Source organism: Brachyistius frenatus, unplaced genomic scaffold, assembly GCF_029030835.1.
Source record: "Brachyistius frenatus isolate BFR_SWC_R1_liver_20210118 unplaced genomic scaffold, ASM2903083v1 Contig_228, whole genome shotgun sequence".
Classification (NCBI taxonomy): domain Eukaryota; kingdom Metazoa; phylum Chordata; class Actinopteri; family Embiotocidae; genus Brachyistius; species Brachyistius frenatus.
This window is the reverse complement of record NW_027210827.1, coordinates 351,020-368,837: the sequence shown is the minus strand read 5'-3', so window position 1 is coordinate 368,837 and position 17,818 is coordinate 351,020. Positions and strand designations below refer to the sequence as shown.

The window sequence follows — 17,818 nt, the reverse complement described above, 5'->3', positions numbered from 1 at the left end:
GTTCACGGTGAGCCGAGGAACTCGAAGCCCCGACCGAACGCCGTGTACACGACCAGTGCTGGTATTCACAACCGTTAGCTCTCACTGGAGATCCCTTTATGTATTTCACTAACCACAACTCCAAATGGGACAACAGGTGCTTTGGTTAAAAAAAAAATTTAAAAAAAAAAAAAGGATTACGTAATAAATGAGTCACTTGATTCAACCGTCCATGAAAAATACATTCTTTGTATTTTTTTTGCCGTTGTTTGCCAACTAAAAGAAAACTGATTACTCTGTTTCTGTGGGTTGGTTGTTTTCTCTGGTTGTTTATTCTCTCTCTCTCTCTCTCGGCGACCTTTTAAACATGCCCGGATGTGGGTCACACGCCGCCTGCTTTTCCTGCAAGGTAAGGTTGTTTCAAGCTAAACACACCGTGACAGACATTCTTCAATCAGCATGTTTGTTCTCATTTCCTTTCTCCTCCCCGGCTTGTTCTTCACAGCCAGACTTCAGATAACGTGTCGATAACTCGTGTTGGTGAGTTGGTTCGGAGAAGGCAGAGGAGCAACTACGGAGATGACGGTACTTCTGCGTATTAGGTCACAGGAGGTGTTTTGGTGTAGGCTTGCTGGATTTGCTTTAGTTTGTGCAGTAAAGTAAACAACGTGTCAGCACCTCCTACAGAGCTTCACAACCACCTGCTTGGTCCAAACAGAGAAAGACGAGAGCTTAGTATCAACCAGACAACTGATTCAAAACTAGAGTTGTGGGTTTTGGTCTTACACTTGGGTAACACACAATTGAGGATATCTTCTGTGGCGCTACCGCTTTCCTTTTAGTTTGACATTTCTGAGAAACAGACAACAGGAAAAGGAAGTATGAACTATGTTTATAGGAAATCAGAACATTTGAAGATACACCTAACGCAGGGGAGCAGACAGTAAACGGCGTCAAAAAAAAAAAAAAAAAAAAAAAGCAGCCTGACTAAATAATTTATCCATGAGTGACAATCTTGTTTGCTGGAGCAAATAGGAGGAGACTGTGTAAACAGGGTAACAAAGTTCCTGTCAGAGTCTGTCCTCCTCCACCGCCAGAGCGTTGCCCCCCCGAGACCCATCTCTTCTCTCTGCCATACCCTCCGTGTCTTCAAGTGGAAAAGCAACCAGTTAGCTCCGCGATGGGTTCTAGAAGTGAGCTGTCAACTATCTGTCCTGTTAAAGCAACAGAAATTCTTGCTGTCAGGATGTGAAGTAACACAGCTTCCAGAGGGCTTGAGTGTTGGCGCAGTTTCTCAAGGAGAAGTCACAGTGACTAAACTGAATATCTGAAAATGAAGTTTGAAACAAGGAATTGCCCTGGGCTCGGGGATGATCATGGTTTTTGCTTGGATATGCAAGTTAGCATTGAGGCCTTGTATGTATACAGGTATGGGCCTTTCTATATCATGTCCAATCAATGAGAGGCACCGCGGCTAAATCTTAGGTGTCATAGCAAAGTGTCTCAATAATAACTATATGTCAATGTGACTGACATATATATTATATATACACACACACATTTTTTCTATTTAATAATTAATAATAATTTTCAGACATTTATAAAAACTACTACTACTTCACAGCAGTGTGTAGGGGATGTAACTATGCCTTTAAGGCATGACGCCAAAACTTCTATGATCTCATTTTGATGAATAGAAAGGAAATTTGAGGGGGAATCATTAATGCCAGGAGACGGACTTCAACAAGAAGTCTTTGAAATTTTTATCAAATAAACGGATAGACCGTAAATCGAGGACCGGCGCGCTTAGTTGTAAGTTAATCCCCCTGATTTAAAGAACAATGTCGACGATAGTGTGCCAAGTATCAATTCTTATCTGCGAGTACTGTATCGATATTTGCATAGATAAAATCCTAATGATACCCATACCTACTCTTAAATAAAGAAAGCAATTTCAAACTGGTAAAAGGCCATTGAAATTATGGCTTGGTGCGACCCGCCAACTCTCTTCCACAATTAATTAATTAACACAAAAAAGGCACTTTGATTAAAAAAAGGTCTGCAGGTAAAGTATAGAGCAACCACCCACACACACACACACACACACACACACACACACACACACACACACACACACACACACACACACACACACACACACAGTCTATCATTCTGAAACTCATTACAGTTGTGTGGGTGTAAAATGAATGGCACCATAGCAATGGTTACGTCCTTCTATTTCAACGAGTGACTGAAATTAATGGTGTTCAGAGTAAAACGGCCTTTGCTCTCAAAAAAAAGGTCTTTTTTTTTGTGCATTTCCAACTGCTGTGTTGGACAAGCAGATAATGCCACAGAGGATGAGTGCAGCTCGAGTCTTTGCTGAACTGAATCTAAATGATCATGCAAGTTCTTTCGTGAAATGGCCAGATATGTCCATGAGCAGGAAATATAAAATGCACTTCAAGCACTTATTAATAAGCAAATGCACGAAAACAACAGAGCCTCAATTACAGAAGCACCTTCGAAGCAGCGTTCTGGTATGCAGCTCCACGTATAAATAGATATTTAAGTTTCGTTTGTGGGCTGACAAAGCAGCGATTCTTTATGTGGCTTAGAGGCGAGCCTCTGTAAAGAGAACAAACAGTTATTAAGATGTACAGAATAGAGGGGTAAAGTAATGCTACGCTGTAGACATAAACAACAAAAGAAAACAAGTGTAGTTTTACAATCCCTCTGTGATTCCCAGGTGGGGTTAGCTACAAAGCAAAAAGCGCTGCCTCCCATAAGGTGTTGAAAGTATATTTAAAGGCATCGGAGGCCGGGCGAGTATGTATGTGCGTGTTGCGCACACCCACAGACACACATACTTTGATCTGTGGTGAGAACGGTAATCAACAGTTACAGTCTGACAGACTGCCGTGTCATCATATAGCTGAAGAGCCTTTTAACTGGCTGCTGTGTCCACAGCGAAGCCGAGTCAGACGGGGGAACACACCCAACTGAGTTGTGTGTACGTATATATAGCGGTATGTTAACAGAAATACGAGCGAAACAGAGACAAAAAAATTAACCCAGGGAAATTCCAACAAATAAATGAATAATAACAAATAATATATTGGCCTGGCCACGCTCATGTGTAGACCTTGGCTTAAATATGAAACGATTGAAGAAGTCTTTAACCAATCGGTATTGACCACCAACGCCGCCCGTGCTGGAGCTACCAGAGGTCATCATATTTAGTTAATATGACTGGCTGGAAGCAGCCTTTTTAAAGCATCATTTCAGACACATTAGTTGCCTAGATTAGTGAAATTAGTTTCAATTTTTTAATTATGTTTCAGACGTTATAATGAAAACAGTCATACTGTCTCGGCGTTGATGAGTTTCCTTTTTACAATCACCTGTAATGGACACACATGAAACACATCTCTATTCTTTGAAGGAAGATTAATAAATAACAGATGGAGAAACAATTTGCTAAGTATGCATCCCACAGGATTTATGAAAAATCACCTCCAGAACAAACAGCTGATTTGCGCACGCGTGAGAGTTGTGAGAGAAGGAGCGTGAATGCTGTACTCTAAATCACACGGAGACAGAGATTCATCTCGTGGGGAGAAAGGTTAAGCAACACTATATCTTGGAGATCTTTGCAAAAGTGGTAAATAGATGTGGTGTGTTCTCGGCCTACATCTCAAAGTCTTTGAATAGTTGCAACTTTCATGACAGCGCAGTCTTAAAGGATATTTCTGCTTTTAAATGAGACTATTATAATCAAAAATAAAAGGCCATTCATGGTCAAACAAAACAACCTTTTTTGTATGCTAAATATCAGTTGTGGCATTTTTCAGCTGTTCAGGATATGCTTGGAGATTACATAATGAACAACTGAAGAGTTGGGTGGCAGTTAAGATTCACAAAATATAATTTGAAATGTTTTAAATAATATGTGCAGAAGATGAAAGACGGAAACAATTACTCAAACTATAGAGTACTGAGAAATGGAAGCGAGTCAAAATCTGAGCTTCTTTGTACTCGTGTGACGTCTTCATATTTATAATGCTCAGCCATTACAGAGCACTTAACAGTAGAGAGGCAAATCGACGTCTGAAGACTTCTTCAATAGGCGAGGTGCAATGTAATGCATACTCATCGAGAACAGACCTTTAACTTAAATGATAATGAACCCATAGAGATGGAGAGAGAAAACTATTCAGCGCAGTCAAAAGTTTCAACACAAACTATGTAACCTCATTTAGGCCACATACAGAGTATGACGGGCTTTATTTGTGCTAAGATTTAAGATAACATATGCCTGAGCAAATTAAAAACATTTTCCTTTTCTGTTTTATCTTTTTTTTTTTTTTTTTGGAGGGGGGCGGGGTACGAGGCAACCTCGTGATTTTGGGCTAAATAAATAAACTTGGCCATTAAACCAACATACTGAGAATGTATGACAAACCTAAAGCTTAAGGAAAGACTCGGTGCATGTTGGTAGAACCGTTTTGTTTTCCAGCAACGATGCCCTTGCCCCAAAAGCTTCTCGGTTCGAATCAAATTAGCATGCAGTGTTGGCTCACGGGCACGCCATAAACAGGGCTGCTTTTGTTAATTATCCATGGATCTCAGCATTACAAAGAGTGTTCCTACTTGCCTTTGGCTAAGTTACCTTCAAATAGAGAGGGCAAACTTGAGTTTCACAAGAAAAGAAAAAAAGTACAATGTACAGAAATGATGCGATGTCTTAGGAAAGTAGATGCTATGAATGTCTTTTTTATGAATCCTAGTTTCATCAGTGTTTCTTTTCTATTTATCTCTGACTAACAATAACTTTATATCCACATGAACAACTATCTCTTCAAAGCAGGGCAAAAACAACAACAACAAAAATCAGAACGCTGCATAACTCTCACGTTTCAGCTCAATAGAAAACAGCAGGTCATTCCATGAGATGTGTTATTCACTCCGCTGTCACACATTTTTAATGCAATACAGTGCCACACATCACAACACAGTGTGCACTCATCTGACTGCCATTAGCATCACAAAAGACATTCCACATCATTGCCAAGCCTTTTTCCATCAGAATACTTTCACTTTCTTCGTGTCATTATGGGTAATTTTTGAGCTGCTCAAGTGAACGAAAAACATTTGGGCTCAGGCGTGACAGTATTCAGTGACATCAACAAGGCAGGAAAACCTCTGGGCTCAACCTGCGAATGTTAAACCATGCAAACAGCTCTAGAAACCCATCATTACTGTCCACAATGTGATAAGAGAGTTCCGGTTTGTCCTCTAAACATACAGAGGCCTCTACACCAGCTGTTTCATCCACTCATACGTTCACCACGTACGCTAGAGGTGCTGACATGCCACTATCCGTTTGAGTGGGGAAACAAGTCCAGACTGTCCAAAGAAAACAAAGTAGGCAACAATAATAGCACCAAAACCACAAACAGATCTCAAGGACTACTTTAGAGGTAGTTAGGTGCAAAAAAAACATGGTAAAAACTTGAATATTTCAGAATATTCAGATTCTACTTTCACCTTGCTGAAAACTCTGCCGAAGGCAGTAACAGAGAGACTAAATACCTCCGACGAAGTATCCTGGTTGTTGTGAAAACATTTACTCAGCTTGTATGAGGTCAGATATGGCCAAAAACAACCAAAACTATTCACGTGTGTGTGTACACTGCTCACAAAGTGTGGAAAGGTTCATTGGCACCAGACAGTGCTGAGGTGGGTGGTTTCCTCCTCTCTGACTAAGGTCTCGCTGGTGTCTGCAGCTCTGCCTGTTGGTCATTGAAGCCCATAATCACAGTGTTTTGTCAAAAACTAAAGGCTAATCAGGGAGGTGGAAAAGAGGCGCTCCACCTGCCCATCAGTCAGTCATGCTCATTCCCTCAGGTGAAGTCGACTCTATTGGGTGTTTGTGCCGACAAGCCGCGGCATTGACAGCCCAGAGAGGCTTTTGGTTGCGTCGAGTATCGATGCGTCACTTGAGTGTAATCTTCACAAAAGCTGACAGCAGGTTGTTGACAGCTCCATTAAGAAAACCTTGTTCAGTTCTTGTTCTTCCGGCTCCTTTGAAGTAAAGTTACCCTGTGCTTATTTGTTGAAGTTTGAGTACAGTACAATCAACAAAAATATGGGTCGTTGAAAAGAAAAATATATATATATATTATTTATTCGTTGTATTTAGAAGTTGCACAATGGGAATAAAAAAACAAAAAACTAAACTGCAGGAATTTAGATATGTTTATGTGCATGTGCCTACTCTAATTATTTATGATAGCAAGTTTGAGTCCATGATGAGGAACATCATTTTCTACAGTAAAAAAAATATTAACAATCAAAACGTCTTTTTCGACATATCTCTGATTGCCAGGTCAGTCGATAACAACCAATGGAGAATAATTTCAATATCATACAGTAACCATTATAAAAATGTGAACATGGAAGATTTGCAGTTGTTAGCACCTCAGTAGTTTTCCTTACAAAGGTAACAATATAAGGTAATCATGGTATAAATATTAGAGCTCCTAAAATACTGAGGTTGTGCGTCTGTTGAACTGAGGAATAGTTGAAGAAAACTGATACTGAGAAACACTGTGCTTTTAGCGGTTTCCAATATTTCTCTGAGTTCCTATTTCCTAGTTCTGCCTATTTAAAAAGATTTAATCTTCCTGCAATTATTAAATGCACAAAATGTAAACAAATAAAGAGCAACATCACAGGCAGCTGGATTTCAAAACCTTCAGTGCAGTACATTATACTTCTGGAAATAGCAGGAAATTTAACTTTAAAAAAATAACGTAAACACAACATATGAATTAAATAAACCATTACAACATTGTCAGACACCAGAATATTATCAGTGCATCCAAGCCCAACAAACACTTTGCCTGACAACAGTATTTGCCCTTGCTTCCTCTCAGGCATTTTCCTGGGGGCATATGATAGGTGGATTTACCCTTCGTGACTTTATCAGAGTACAGCATCTGTCTCCCATCTGAGGCTACAAGAGAACCATTTGTACCATTTCAAATGGACTGGCACCCCACAGTTGACAAAGACAAAAGGCTTTAAAAGAAATTAACTATTAAACAGTGCTGTCTAGTTAAATATTCATTTTGATCCGGCGCTGAAAGAGAGATACCCAATCGAGGCCTTTTCATAGCATCTTGCTCGGCAATTAAAAGGGAATTTCCACCCGTTCTCCGAGGCTGAATTAACAGCTTGGTGGAGACCACTGAAACAAAAAGGCTAAAAACTATTCATGTCAAAGATCAGCCTGTTCTTTTGTTTCAAATAAGCTGGTGGAAAACAAGATCTGAGGAACCGCATCTGCAGCGAGGAAGGGATCTCCGTTTTAGTTAATCGCCACAGTTTGATGTGTTTGACCTTTAACTCCAAAAAAGCACGACGTGGCAACATAATCATTTGACAGACAAAGCACTGATGTACTAAGATATCCGAGAGTAAAAATAAGTACAGAGTTTGAAATTTAACATGCGTATTCTTGGATAAATATATCTAACTTTTAGATATCTATCATTAAAATGTACAATGTTTTCAATGCTTTATTATATAGTTTAGCTCTATTTTATTGTATTAAGAGTTTTGTGTGCTTAATTTGATCTATTCTTATGCATTTTATTTGTTTTTCTTATTTTAACATATTTTTATGTTCCTTTATATCCGTCTGTGTGTGAAACACTGTTTTTTGCTTTAAAGCACTTTGAGCTGCATTTCTTTTATGAAAGGTGTTATACAAATAAAGTTTATTATTATTAGTAGTAGTAGTAATAGTAGTATTTGCATCCAGATAACGTGGAATAAATACTGAAGCCTCTACTTTTGTCTCATTTTCATGTTTCATCTTAAATTCAAATACCTAAAGTAGAAAAAACATCAATTTCACTCTGGTGTTGACATACTTTTGGAGGTCACTGGTTATATAACACAATATAGGGGGGGTAATGTGAGGATGAGGCGCAGGGTGACTTTCAAACAGATTTGTTGAAAAAGGACACAAAAATGACACCAATTCTATCAGATTTTGAGGTATTCTGCAGCACCCATTTAAAACCAAACCTTCTGTTAATACCTCTCAGCATGTAACAGACACAAACCCAGTGGCGGGAGGGTTTTACTGTGTTTGAAGAGAGCAATGGTCGGTGGAGTTTTAGCAGCCAGGAGGTCTGGTTACAACTAATGATCCTCTCAAGGAGGTAACATGTTATGCGAGGTGCCCCGACCTACGATAAGAGGAGCCCCATGTCCGCTGCTGGAAAAATTGTAGCTGCAGCCCTGACTGTTGCGGCCTGGCAACGGCCTGGCAACCCGGGCTGAGGTAGACGAATACCACCTACTGAGCTGTTGATGGGACAACGATCGAAACACACCTTCAGTATGTCGAAAGCAGTGAAAAAAAAAAAGAAAAGAAAAAGAAAAAACATCACTGTAATTATAGGAAATGTATTAAATCATATGTATAACACTGCAGCATAAAAGTCCACAGGAAGCAAAGGCAATTGAATCATTTTATTGGTCATGTAGATTTATTATTTAATGAAAATGTTATACAACACCGCCAGAGCAAAATGAATGCGTATTATGTCATGTATATTGCATTGTACGTGTATTAAAGCAGCTTAAGCACAATCCTTTTCACATACTACCTTTGTGTCTTTGGTACATCGGCTGCGATGAGGCTCCTTTTGAAGATATAATAAAAACTGGAATATAAAAGGGACAATAGTTTTCAAGAGAAGCCTGGTTGGTTGTTGTTGTTGATTGGCTAATAATTAGTTTGCATATGTGTAAACATTTTGGGCTTTAAATTGGTTGACTTTATTTAACTCTGGTTATTTGTCCGATTACTTTCTGTAGCCTAAATTTAGAGTACTGTGCATAGAAAGAGATCACATTTTTACAAAATACATCTGATATGGATGTGACGAAAGCTCATAGTCTGCATTTAGCCTATAGTCAGTTATTCATTTGAGGTTCAATCCAGAACCAAAACAAAAAAATATGTCACAGCCCTGATATTTTCTGTGCACTGTTATACAAAAAAAAAAATTCTGCGTTGATGTTGGTGTTATTTAAGGACTTTAATCAAGACCAGACTGTACATTTACATCAGTGCCATTTAAAAACACAGATTCAGGGATTATGCTTGATATGCCTGGAGGGGAGGATTCAATATTTATAATAATGAGAGGGAATTTCCAGGCTTTATTCACATCACAACAGAGGTGACGGCACACCAATCTGACATCCAAATGTTGTGATAAATATGCCGAAAAAGACGACTGCCACTTCAAACGGAAACAGAGATGGCAGTCAGAGATGAAGAGTTTAACATGCATTGTAATAACATGTGTTTGAAATATAAGACGGTGGTGTCATTACATTCAGGGGAGGTTCACAGTGCTTTTAAAGTTGAAAGCAGAAGTGTAAATGTGCGATATAAAACTGGCTGCTCGGCCGCCATGGTCACATAACAGTTTACAATTGTATTTGTATATCTTAAACAAATGATTTGGGATTTTTTTTTTTTTTTTACCTCAGTAACACACGACTGTCTGCATAACCTGTGCCCATGTTGGGTCATGTACCCCCATACTCTACGGGGCTGACCAAGGTGCACCGAGGAGGAAGCGTGCAGGAAGGGAAATAACGCATGCCTGCACAGGCGTAGAGGGAAGGGCGTAGCTTGAAGTGGTAGGAGTGGATGGGCCGGGGGCTTGTGGGGGGCCCGCGTGTGCGTGCCAGCCTCAGACAGCTAACCGCACGCGACAGAAAACTCGCTGTCTTCGTCGCGAAAGCACGTTTCGGCCATACAAAACAAAGCCGGCTCGAATCCACGTCAAAACAAACACGCACACTCACACGGTGCGACTTACACTACAGATGGTGTCAAAATAGTGGAGCAGTTGTTGTTTGACAGTCGAAGGCCATATCGGGTCTTATTTACACTGCCGGGGACCTCAGACCTCCCCCGGGGTCTTTCAGGCTCCGGCCTCAAACTCTCATCTCACCCAATTATCCAATTAGCCGAAGTAGTGGCGAGACAGGAAGGTGATGACGGCTGGAAACACCTGCAGGGGCCGTGCCTGGTGTGGGGCCCGGGGGTCCGGGGGCCCGGGGGTCCTGAAGACTAGAGCAACCAGCACTTTTTGAACTAACCTTAGCTATGATTCAATCCCGCAGGAACTCTGCTACCGAGAGGGAAAACTGTAGTCAAACCTCTCGGGAGACTTTGACTCTCTGCAGAGCGTTACCCCCTTTTTCAGGCGAACATCTCCACACTGGCTTTCGTGGCAATATAAACTGCGAGATTCAAGTTCAAGCAAAAAAATAAATGAATAACACACTGAAAATCTCTTAGTTGGCATCCCAGAGAACTATTTCAATTGGAAGCTCAAATAATGACGTCCCTTTGCCGTTGGACCTGAAAGTCCTCTGCGACTGTCAGACAGACACGACAGCATTAAGTCTTTCGACTGTGGCAAGAAACTCGAGCCGGTGACATGCCATTGTTACGTGACTCCTGGTGCTTACACCCTTCCGTCAGTTTCCTAAATAGAGTCACATTTTAAAAAGAAACCACAACATTTCTGTTCGCCCTCCGGGCACTTCCCGATGGGACAAAGAGCAGCCTTGGCTTTTGACAGCTCAGCCGAACGTCTGACTGCCACTTCTAAGAGCCAAAGCATTTTGCTGTCCCTGAAGGCAGTTTCCTGCCTTCCTCACCGTAATTCGACAGTTACGTGGCCACATTTACTCCTCGGCCTCTTTAGACGACGAACATTAAGGGATGAAGGTGGAGCAGAAGGATCCGTAGGAAGTGATCTTCATTTGGGTCTTTCTCTGCTTTGATTTGCTCGTTTAGCTTTCGTTTGATATTTCGTATGAAAAGGACTCGAGCTTTGATCACACCTCACCACGCTAACGGTGAAGCACCAATATCTTTAAGATGAAAAGGAGTTATGAGAAAACAAAACCCTTGGCAGCAGATCTGAGGTTAGGATGTTTTTCTTCCCCATTCTGTGTTTTCTTTTCGGGATAATGAAAAAGAGAAAAGATGATTGAAGTGTTGTGATTACTCGCGCACAGGTGAGGGTGTGTCTGACAGTCCCGAGTGTGTCGGTCCACTGCAAAGAGGTGCAGACTAACACCACAGCGGCAGCGCAACAGGCAATTATGTGTCACACGTGACATCCATGCTGCTTCAGTGAGTATAATTACAAGGAAAATGACATTCTTCACCAAAACAAAGCAACTCCAACCACTTTTGTTATAGCGCGTGATGAAAGGAACATACTTTTCATACTAGACGAGCAGGAAGAGACGAGCACAGCCGACTACAAACGAGTTTTACTTTCCTGGCGATGTTTACCATTTTAACCACCCTTTAAGGTTGCTACTTGCATGACTTTGTCTAGCAACGTACTTTAAAGTCAACCTCACTTCAAGACAGGTGGCTAATTTGTCTGAAACAAAAATCCCATCTCCAACGCTTTCCAATTAAGACTATGATGACACGCAACATGTGCCCGCAGAGAACATAGGGCTACGAGAGCAGAGCGAGTCTGACTCGTCTCACATACCAGCTACCAACCACAAAAAAAGGATTTTCTTTTGGCCTTAAACGGAGTAAGCACTGATTAATTTCAGGCTAAGACACACAAGGCCATTTGTGAAAACAAAGAAATGCTGGAGTAATATTCCACAAGGAGCTCTTTCCAGTTCACCATGTGTTTATCTACAGAAACCATGTGAAGCATTCCCAAAATGCCACACATTCTACCACAGGACACCAGGACCCACATGGACAATGCAAAAATGAACTCTTGAAATCTTTTCAGACCTCCATCATATGATTACTATCGGCACGGTCCATTCACACAGTCAAATATTTTCATGCTGATGTTTTATGGTTTAGTGCATAAAAAGTCATTTAATATGGTGGGGCAGTGAAAATACTGCAGACTGGAAAGAAGCAAAAGTGTCATTTTTTTTAAATAAAACACCTGGAAAATAGAAACAGTTTTTAAAGACTTTCCACGACAGCAGAAGCCTTAAGAGTCTTTATTTTCCGCAGGTCTTCTTCAAACACACTTATCTAATTTGCAACTAGTATAGTATAGGAGAGAGAGAGAGAGAGAGAGAGAGAGAGAGGCAAACAAACGTTGTTTCAATGAAATCTGAAGCCCTGTTGTGTCCGAACCTCGGTGTGGGCTAGTGGAGAAAATGAAGACTGACAGGGCTGATGTGAGGGTGGGCCCACACAGATAAAGGGACACCAAGGGTACAAAGAGTGGCTTGCTGCCTCTTACACCACTCAACGCTCTGAACGTCTCGGAGCTCCCGGCCTCTCAGGCACGGGAGGAGGAGGGGAGGGAGGATTTTTCAAATACCTGAAGGATATTTACACACCTGCTCAGTGTGAGGTGGAGGTGTACAGAGGAGCCATTTTAACCTTTAGCAACGGACTGATTGACACTATTCAGGCCCGACCACAGCAATAAAACCGTGTCAACATTTGCAGTCACATCCAAACGACAGAATGCAAAAGTTGTCATTCGAGATGATCAGCGATGTCACAAAACTTTTCGCCTTCTCTGTTGCAAAGCAATAAAGACGGCAACTGGAACATGCGTAGTTGTTGTTGGTGGTGATGCTTGGGGGTGGGTGGAGGGGGGGGGGGCTGCCTCAAGGGCATGAACCTGCAGTGTAATCAAGGTTGCTGCCAAATTACAGGCCACAGACACCACTAAGCGCAGTTCAACCCAGGGCTGAGGGGGAGGTCACCCATTATACTAATATCCTTAAGACATGGAGCAAATTCCGATGTACGACGTCAAGTAGAGGGAGGCCCTACTTCTTCTAGGCATTCTGAGTGTCTAAGCACACTACCGCTCCTTTGTTTATGGCTTCAAAAAGAAAAAGAAAAAAAGCTTTCAGCAGGGAAATAATAACAGCATTACAGTCAGCTCAATGCATTTTTGAGATCCGTTGGAAAAGAGGAATGTAGAGTGGGTAAAAGAAGGCGACGTGCTGGTTCTTTTAGGATCTCTTTCGGAACATAACTTAAAGAAGAAAATTGTGCTGGGTCTGTCAGCAAGCAAGTTAATGTTTGTATAAAATGTCAACAATAAAAATCCACAATGTATCATAAGACCGACAGACGTTTTGCCAAATGTGAGAAAAGTCACTTTCTTTCCAAAAAGGAAATTGGTACTTAATAAACAGAGTCAGAACCAGCTCCAATGTTTACTGCAGTTCTTGAAACAGTTACACATGCAACGTGATTCATATTTTATGCTTTATGGGATCTTTGTATTTTCAGTGAATTTGTGGTTCAACATTTTTAGTTGCCAGTATAACCCTGGTGTAACTCCCATGTTTGTGAATCTTATTATGTTCCATTTTTTGTTGATAATTTATTGATGGTGATTAAACTTTAATGTCAAACTGTGAATGCCAACGGCTTTTAATCAGAGTCTATTAAGTTATACTATTTAGAAAACCTGGCTGTGATCAGGTGATCAGGGTGTGCAAAAAGCCAAATGCAACACACACAGATGTTACAGAAACATACACACATGACCTTGTTTGACCTCAATATGACGATGACAAACCTGGTTAGTTGAGTTGGCAGCACAAGAGGCGAGGCCTGTCCCCAGAGAAGACACAAAGAACATGATGGGATTGAAGGGCACCGGAGCCATCGCAAAGCCAGCTGCTGCAGTCGTAACCACCAGAGCTGAAATCAACGAACAAAAACAACAAGAGTTACTTCTTCAAATGGAAACTAATGCTATGTTTCCACTGAATGGTACCGGCGGGGCCTCGACTCTACTCGGTGCGGGGACATTTTCTGGATTTCATTTGCATCTTCTCAATTGGCCACGTTGTGGTATTTTGGGATTCCTATTTCGTCTCGTGGTCGAGGGAGTAAATGACATAATCACGAGATAGTGCGTACCCCACCTGTAAGTTTGATTTTGGAAAGTCTGGCGTAGACATCCGGTAAGTCGGCCACGTCGACCTTCAGCTGCTTCCACTGTCGGTCTAGACGCGCCTCCCTCGTCTCGTCCGTCTCAACCTGGACGTGCGGAGTCTCATCTCGACGTGCAACCACACGGGACACGGTTTCATTTTGCGCCGCCGCGTCTCCCGTCGTGGCCTTCGAGGTGGAGATTTCGGGCCGCGTCGTACCGGCGACATCGTCTGGCTGTGGAGCAGCGTCTGCGACCGCAGAGGTAATAGTCGGTATTCTCTCCACTTGCCTTTCGACGCCGTCATCGTCTCTCTCGTCCACGATGGCCAGGACAGGTGCCCGTTTGGGGACGGCACGCTGGTGAAGCTCACTGTTGTTCTTTGCAACATACTGAAGGAAAAACAAAACGGGCAGACATGGCGATTTATGAGATAATCTCAAGTGTGATGAGAAATGCAAGAGCATCCCGAAATGTGCAGCAAATAAGAAAATCAGTGTAATTTCAGAATACAGACAGAGAAGGCTAATTTATATCATTTCTTTCATACATGGCAGCTGCTCAAATTACTTTACAAATGAGAAAATACAAAAATAATTCAAGGTCTTTCACACTTTTTAAAGCAATAACAAGGCATAACAACAACACCACCAATTAATCTCATGTAGTTCAATACCTGCCGTTTAAGGAAGTTGAGATGCTGATACGTCAGCCACTTCGATGGATCTCTTCCGTGCAGTTGAATGAGGCTGCGGGCGGTCTGGTGACTTCGAGGAACATTTTGAACTAATTTCTGTTTCACAGTTGCACCAACAAAACCTAAAAGAAACACGAGACACAACGTGTAGTCATTTTAAAAAAATAAATAGTCTCGGTTTGGTTTGAATCTGTCATAGAACAATAAAGCATTTAAGCAAACAAAGAAAACCACAATAAAAAAACAACAACAATTTAATCTCAGATGGCACATGGACAGGGGCAAGAGAAAAAAAAATGAGAATGAAGTGAAACAAAACGCACTACAGACCGCAATTAAACTTGTTTTCCACAATACTGCAGTATGAAAGGAAACGTATTTCACAATGATCACAGACTTCCCAAAATAATTTGCTTTTAATTATTTCATGCAGGTTTTTATTTTTTTAACTCTGGTTCCTGGGTGACTCTTTCTAAATATCCCTTTGGTGTAGTTGCATCGGAAAATTCACATTGATTTGATTGGCAGACAAGCGAACTAATCGAAAACAACAACTCTAAATTAAGATTGCAAACTGCCACATGAATGGAGGCGGGAAAAAAAAAAGATGCAAAGCAGCAGAGTGAATGTTGTATTCCACGTATAAGCTTTTTTATGGAACATCAGACGTCGTTACCGATATTTTAAATAGTAACTGTGATTTAATTACATATTTCCTCCCAGTAACTGCACCTTTAATACAATTACATGTATTTTGTAAGTTAATTACTGGTAACTCGTTTCATATAAATTGAGCCAAAGCGATTGGATCTAAAGTAGAAACAGAGATAATACTTTATTATATACCACAGTGGGGGAATTTAGTCGTCACAGCAGCATAGAAATACAGTTAGGAAAAATAAAAAGGTGCAATAAGAAAAAAAAAAAAAAAAGTATGCAATAAAATAACATAGATAAAAAGATTAAAAAAATAAAAATAAAAATAAAGCAAGACTAATGAATAAACACACACAGAAACGATATATAAGCAAATAAATAAATACAACTTGGGTTGAAAAAAAAGTATCAGGTGCTGCGGTGTGATACAGATTATTATTATTTTTTATTATTATTATTATTATTATTACAGAATAATACCACCCTGCATTAACCCTTTCAATCGTCAGCTTTTTACTTTCGTTGTTGAACGTGTTCCCGGTTATCCAACGACACGTTCACGTGGAAACGCGACCGGGTCACGTGACTTGGGAGTGACGTAGTCGTCCCACCGGGACTTTTTTTTTTTTTTTTTTTTTTTACACTTTAACAACAGTTACAACTAAACAGCTGCAAGCACTCATTAGCTCGTTTTTTGTTGTTGTTGTTGTTGTTGTTTTGTTTTGTTTCCGGTGAGTGCAGGTGCAGCTGACTTCCCTCTTAAGGTCACTGCTAGCTTCCTGACGAGCTCTCTTTACGTACAAGCTACATGCTAAGCTAATACGCTAGCTGCAGAGGGAGGAGGAACAGCGCGGAGAACCGACAGACCACCTTTGCCCCCCCCCCCCCGCCCCCTTTGCCCGCCTCCCTCCCGGTATTACCTGACAGTCGGCTGCATGGCGTTTTGTACATGTTCCCGAATCATAAAGCCGGCTCCCTTAACGACCCCCTTTCACATGCAGCGCGCCGCCATTTTCACCTCGTTGGGTAAAGCGAAGCACTTCCGGGGGCAGAACACGTCACGCCGGCTGTTGCGGATACTGCGTCCCCCCCCCCCCCCCCCCGTAGACTGTATATAAAAGTGAATATTTACATTTTAATCAACCGTGATATAATATCCCAAAACAAATCTTAACCGACACTTTCCCCGATTTGGTTCAATAATAATATTCTATTTGTAAAAAAAAAAAAAAAAAAAAGCATTTAATTCAGAAGGGTTTTTAGGTTAGGTTAGGTTAGGTTAGGTTAGGTTAGGTTAGGTTAGGTTAGGTTAGGTTAGGTTAGGTTAGGTAGTTACTTTATTAATCCCCGAGGGGAATTTTTTTTCGCTACAGCAGCATACAGAAGCAATAAGATAATAATAGAATAATAGAAAAGCAATAAAATAGCAGTAAAAAAATATAAAATATAAAATGCACAGTATATACAGTACAGTATATATCTATATATATGATAGCTGCTTGTGGTTTACCTGTCACAGTCATGGATTACTAGGAAACTTTAAAATTACTCAGCCATTATTAATATTATTATTAGTTGCACCTGTGCTTTTCCTATTAAAGCAGAACAACTCGATATAGGACAGTGCATCTGACTATATAACAATTTATTTATATTCTAGTTTAAGCACCTAATTTCTCATTCTTGAGTTTTATTTTATTTTATTCCGTGTAGGGTCTTTTTTCCACCAGGTAAATCACCCAGATCGTTACGTATCTAATTGTCAAATTATAGCTATGGTAGTAGATTACTGTCTAAACAAAACATATTGTCATTAAATCACATGAGGATTTGGCTCTTTTTCATGAAAGGTTAACACTATTCAATAAAATGCCCTAAATTTATCACCTTCATGGTAAAACGCGGTGAAAAAAACAGACTTTCTCCCTTGTCTTTAGCAGTTCGTTCGTAACATTATTTTATTCTAGTTTTAAGAGGAAGCAGCTATGTATCATGTAGATATGACTACATTTGTTTGCTGTGTCGCTTTTTCATTTTCCTGTTTTTCTGTTTTTAATGTACGTAATTTGTTTTCTTAGAATAACAAACGACAATATGAGTTTTGTTTTTCCAGGAGTGAGGTTACCAGAAAACGTCTTGACTGTGGTCAATAAATCTGAGTTGAAGATGGTATTAATTTAATTTAAAACGACTGTCTAATTCAGTGCTTTGTTTCTTGCCCTTGTTCGTCCTCCGACCAGCTCTGCTGTTTGGTCTGTTATTTATGTGTGCGATCATCTTGTTGACCCTGACTGCCACAACCAGCTAGATAGAATCCTTCTGATTGATATGCTCTCGACTGCTTTCACTTCGGGCGCCTTGCTTTATTCAAACAAACATAACAGAACAGTGTGTTTGTCTCTTTCGGCGCGGCGTTTAACTTCGATAAAACAATAACCTTTTACTGACCCACAGTTTCCACGGTGCA

At 40.7% G+C, this 17,818-nt stretch overlaps 1 protein-coding gene across 1 annotated transcript in view; it reads right to left on the bottom strand.

The window, feature by feature from the left end:
• cox10 (cytochrome c oxidase assembly factor heme A:farnesyltransferase COX10) overlaps positions 1-16,366 on the bottom strand; it is a 31,400-nt gene extending 15,034 nt beyond the window's left edge. The window contains exons 1-4 of the mRNA XM_069719962.1: positions 16,272-16,366; positions 14,674-14,816; positions 13,990-14,389; positions 13,638-13,762 (exon numbers count right to left, since the gene is read on the bottom strand). Of these exons, the coding sequence (XP_069576063.1) occupies positions 13,638-13,762; positions 13,990-14,389; positions 14,674-14,816; positions 16,272-16,302 (699 nt within the window). The 5' untranslated portion in view covers positions 16,303-16,366. The remainder of the gene's footprint in view (positions 1-13,637; positions 13,763-13,989; positions 14,390-14,673; positions 14,817-16,271) is intronic.
• Between the last annotated feature and the right edge of the window lie 1,452 nt (positions 16,367-17,818).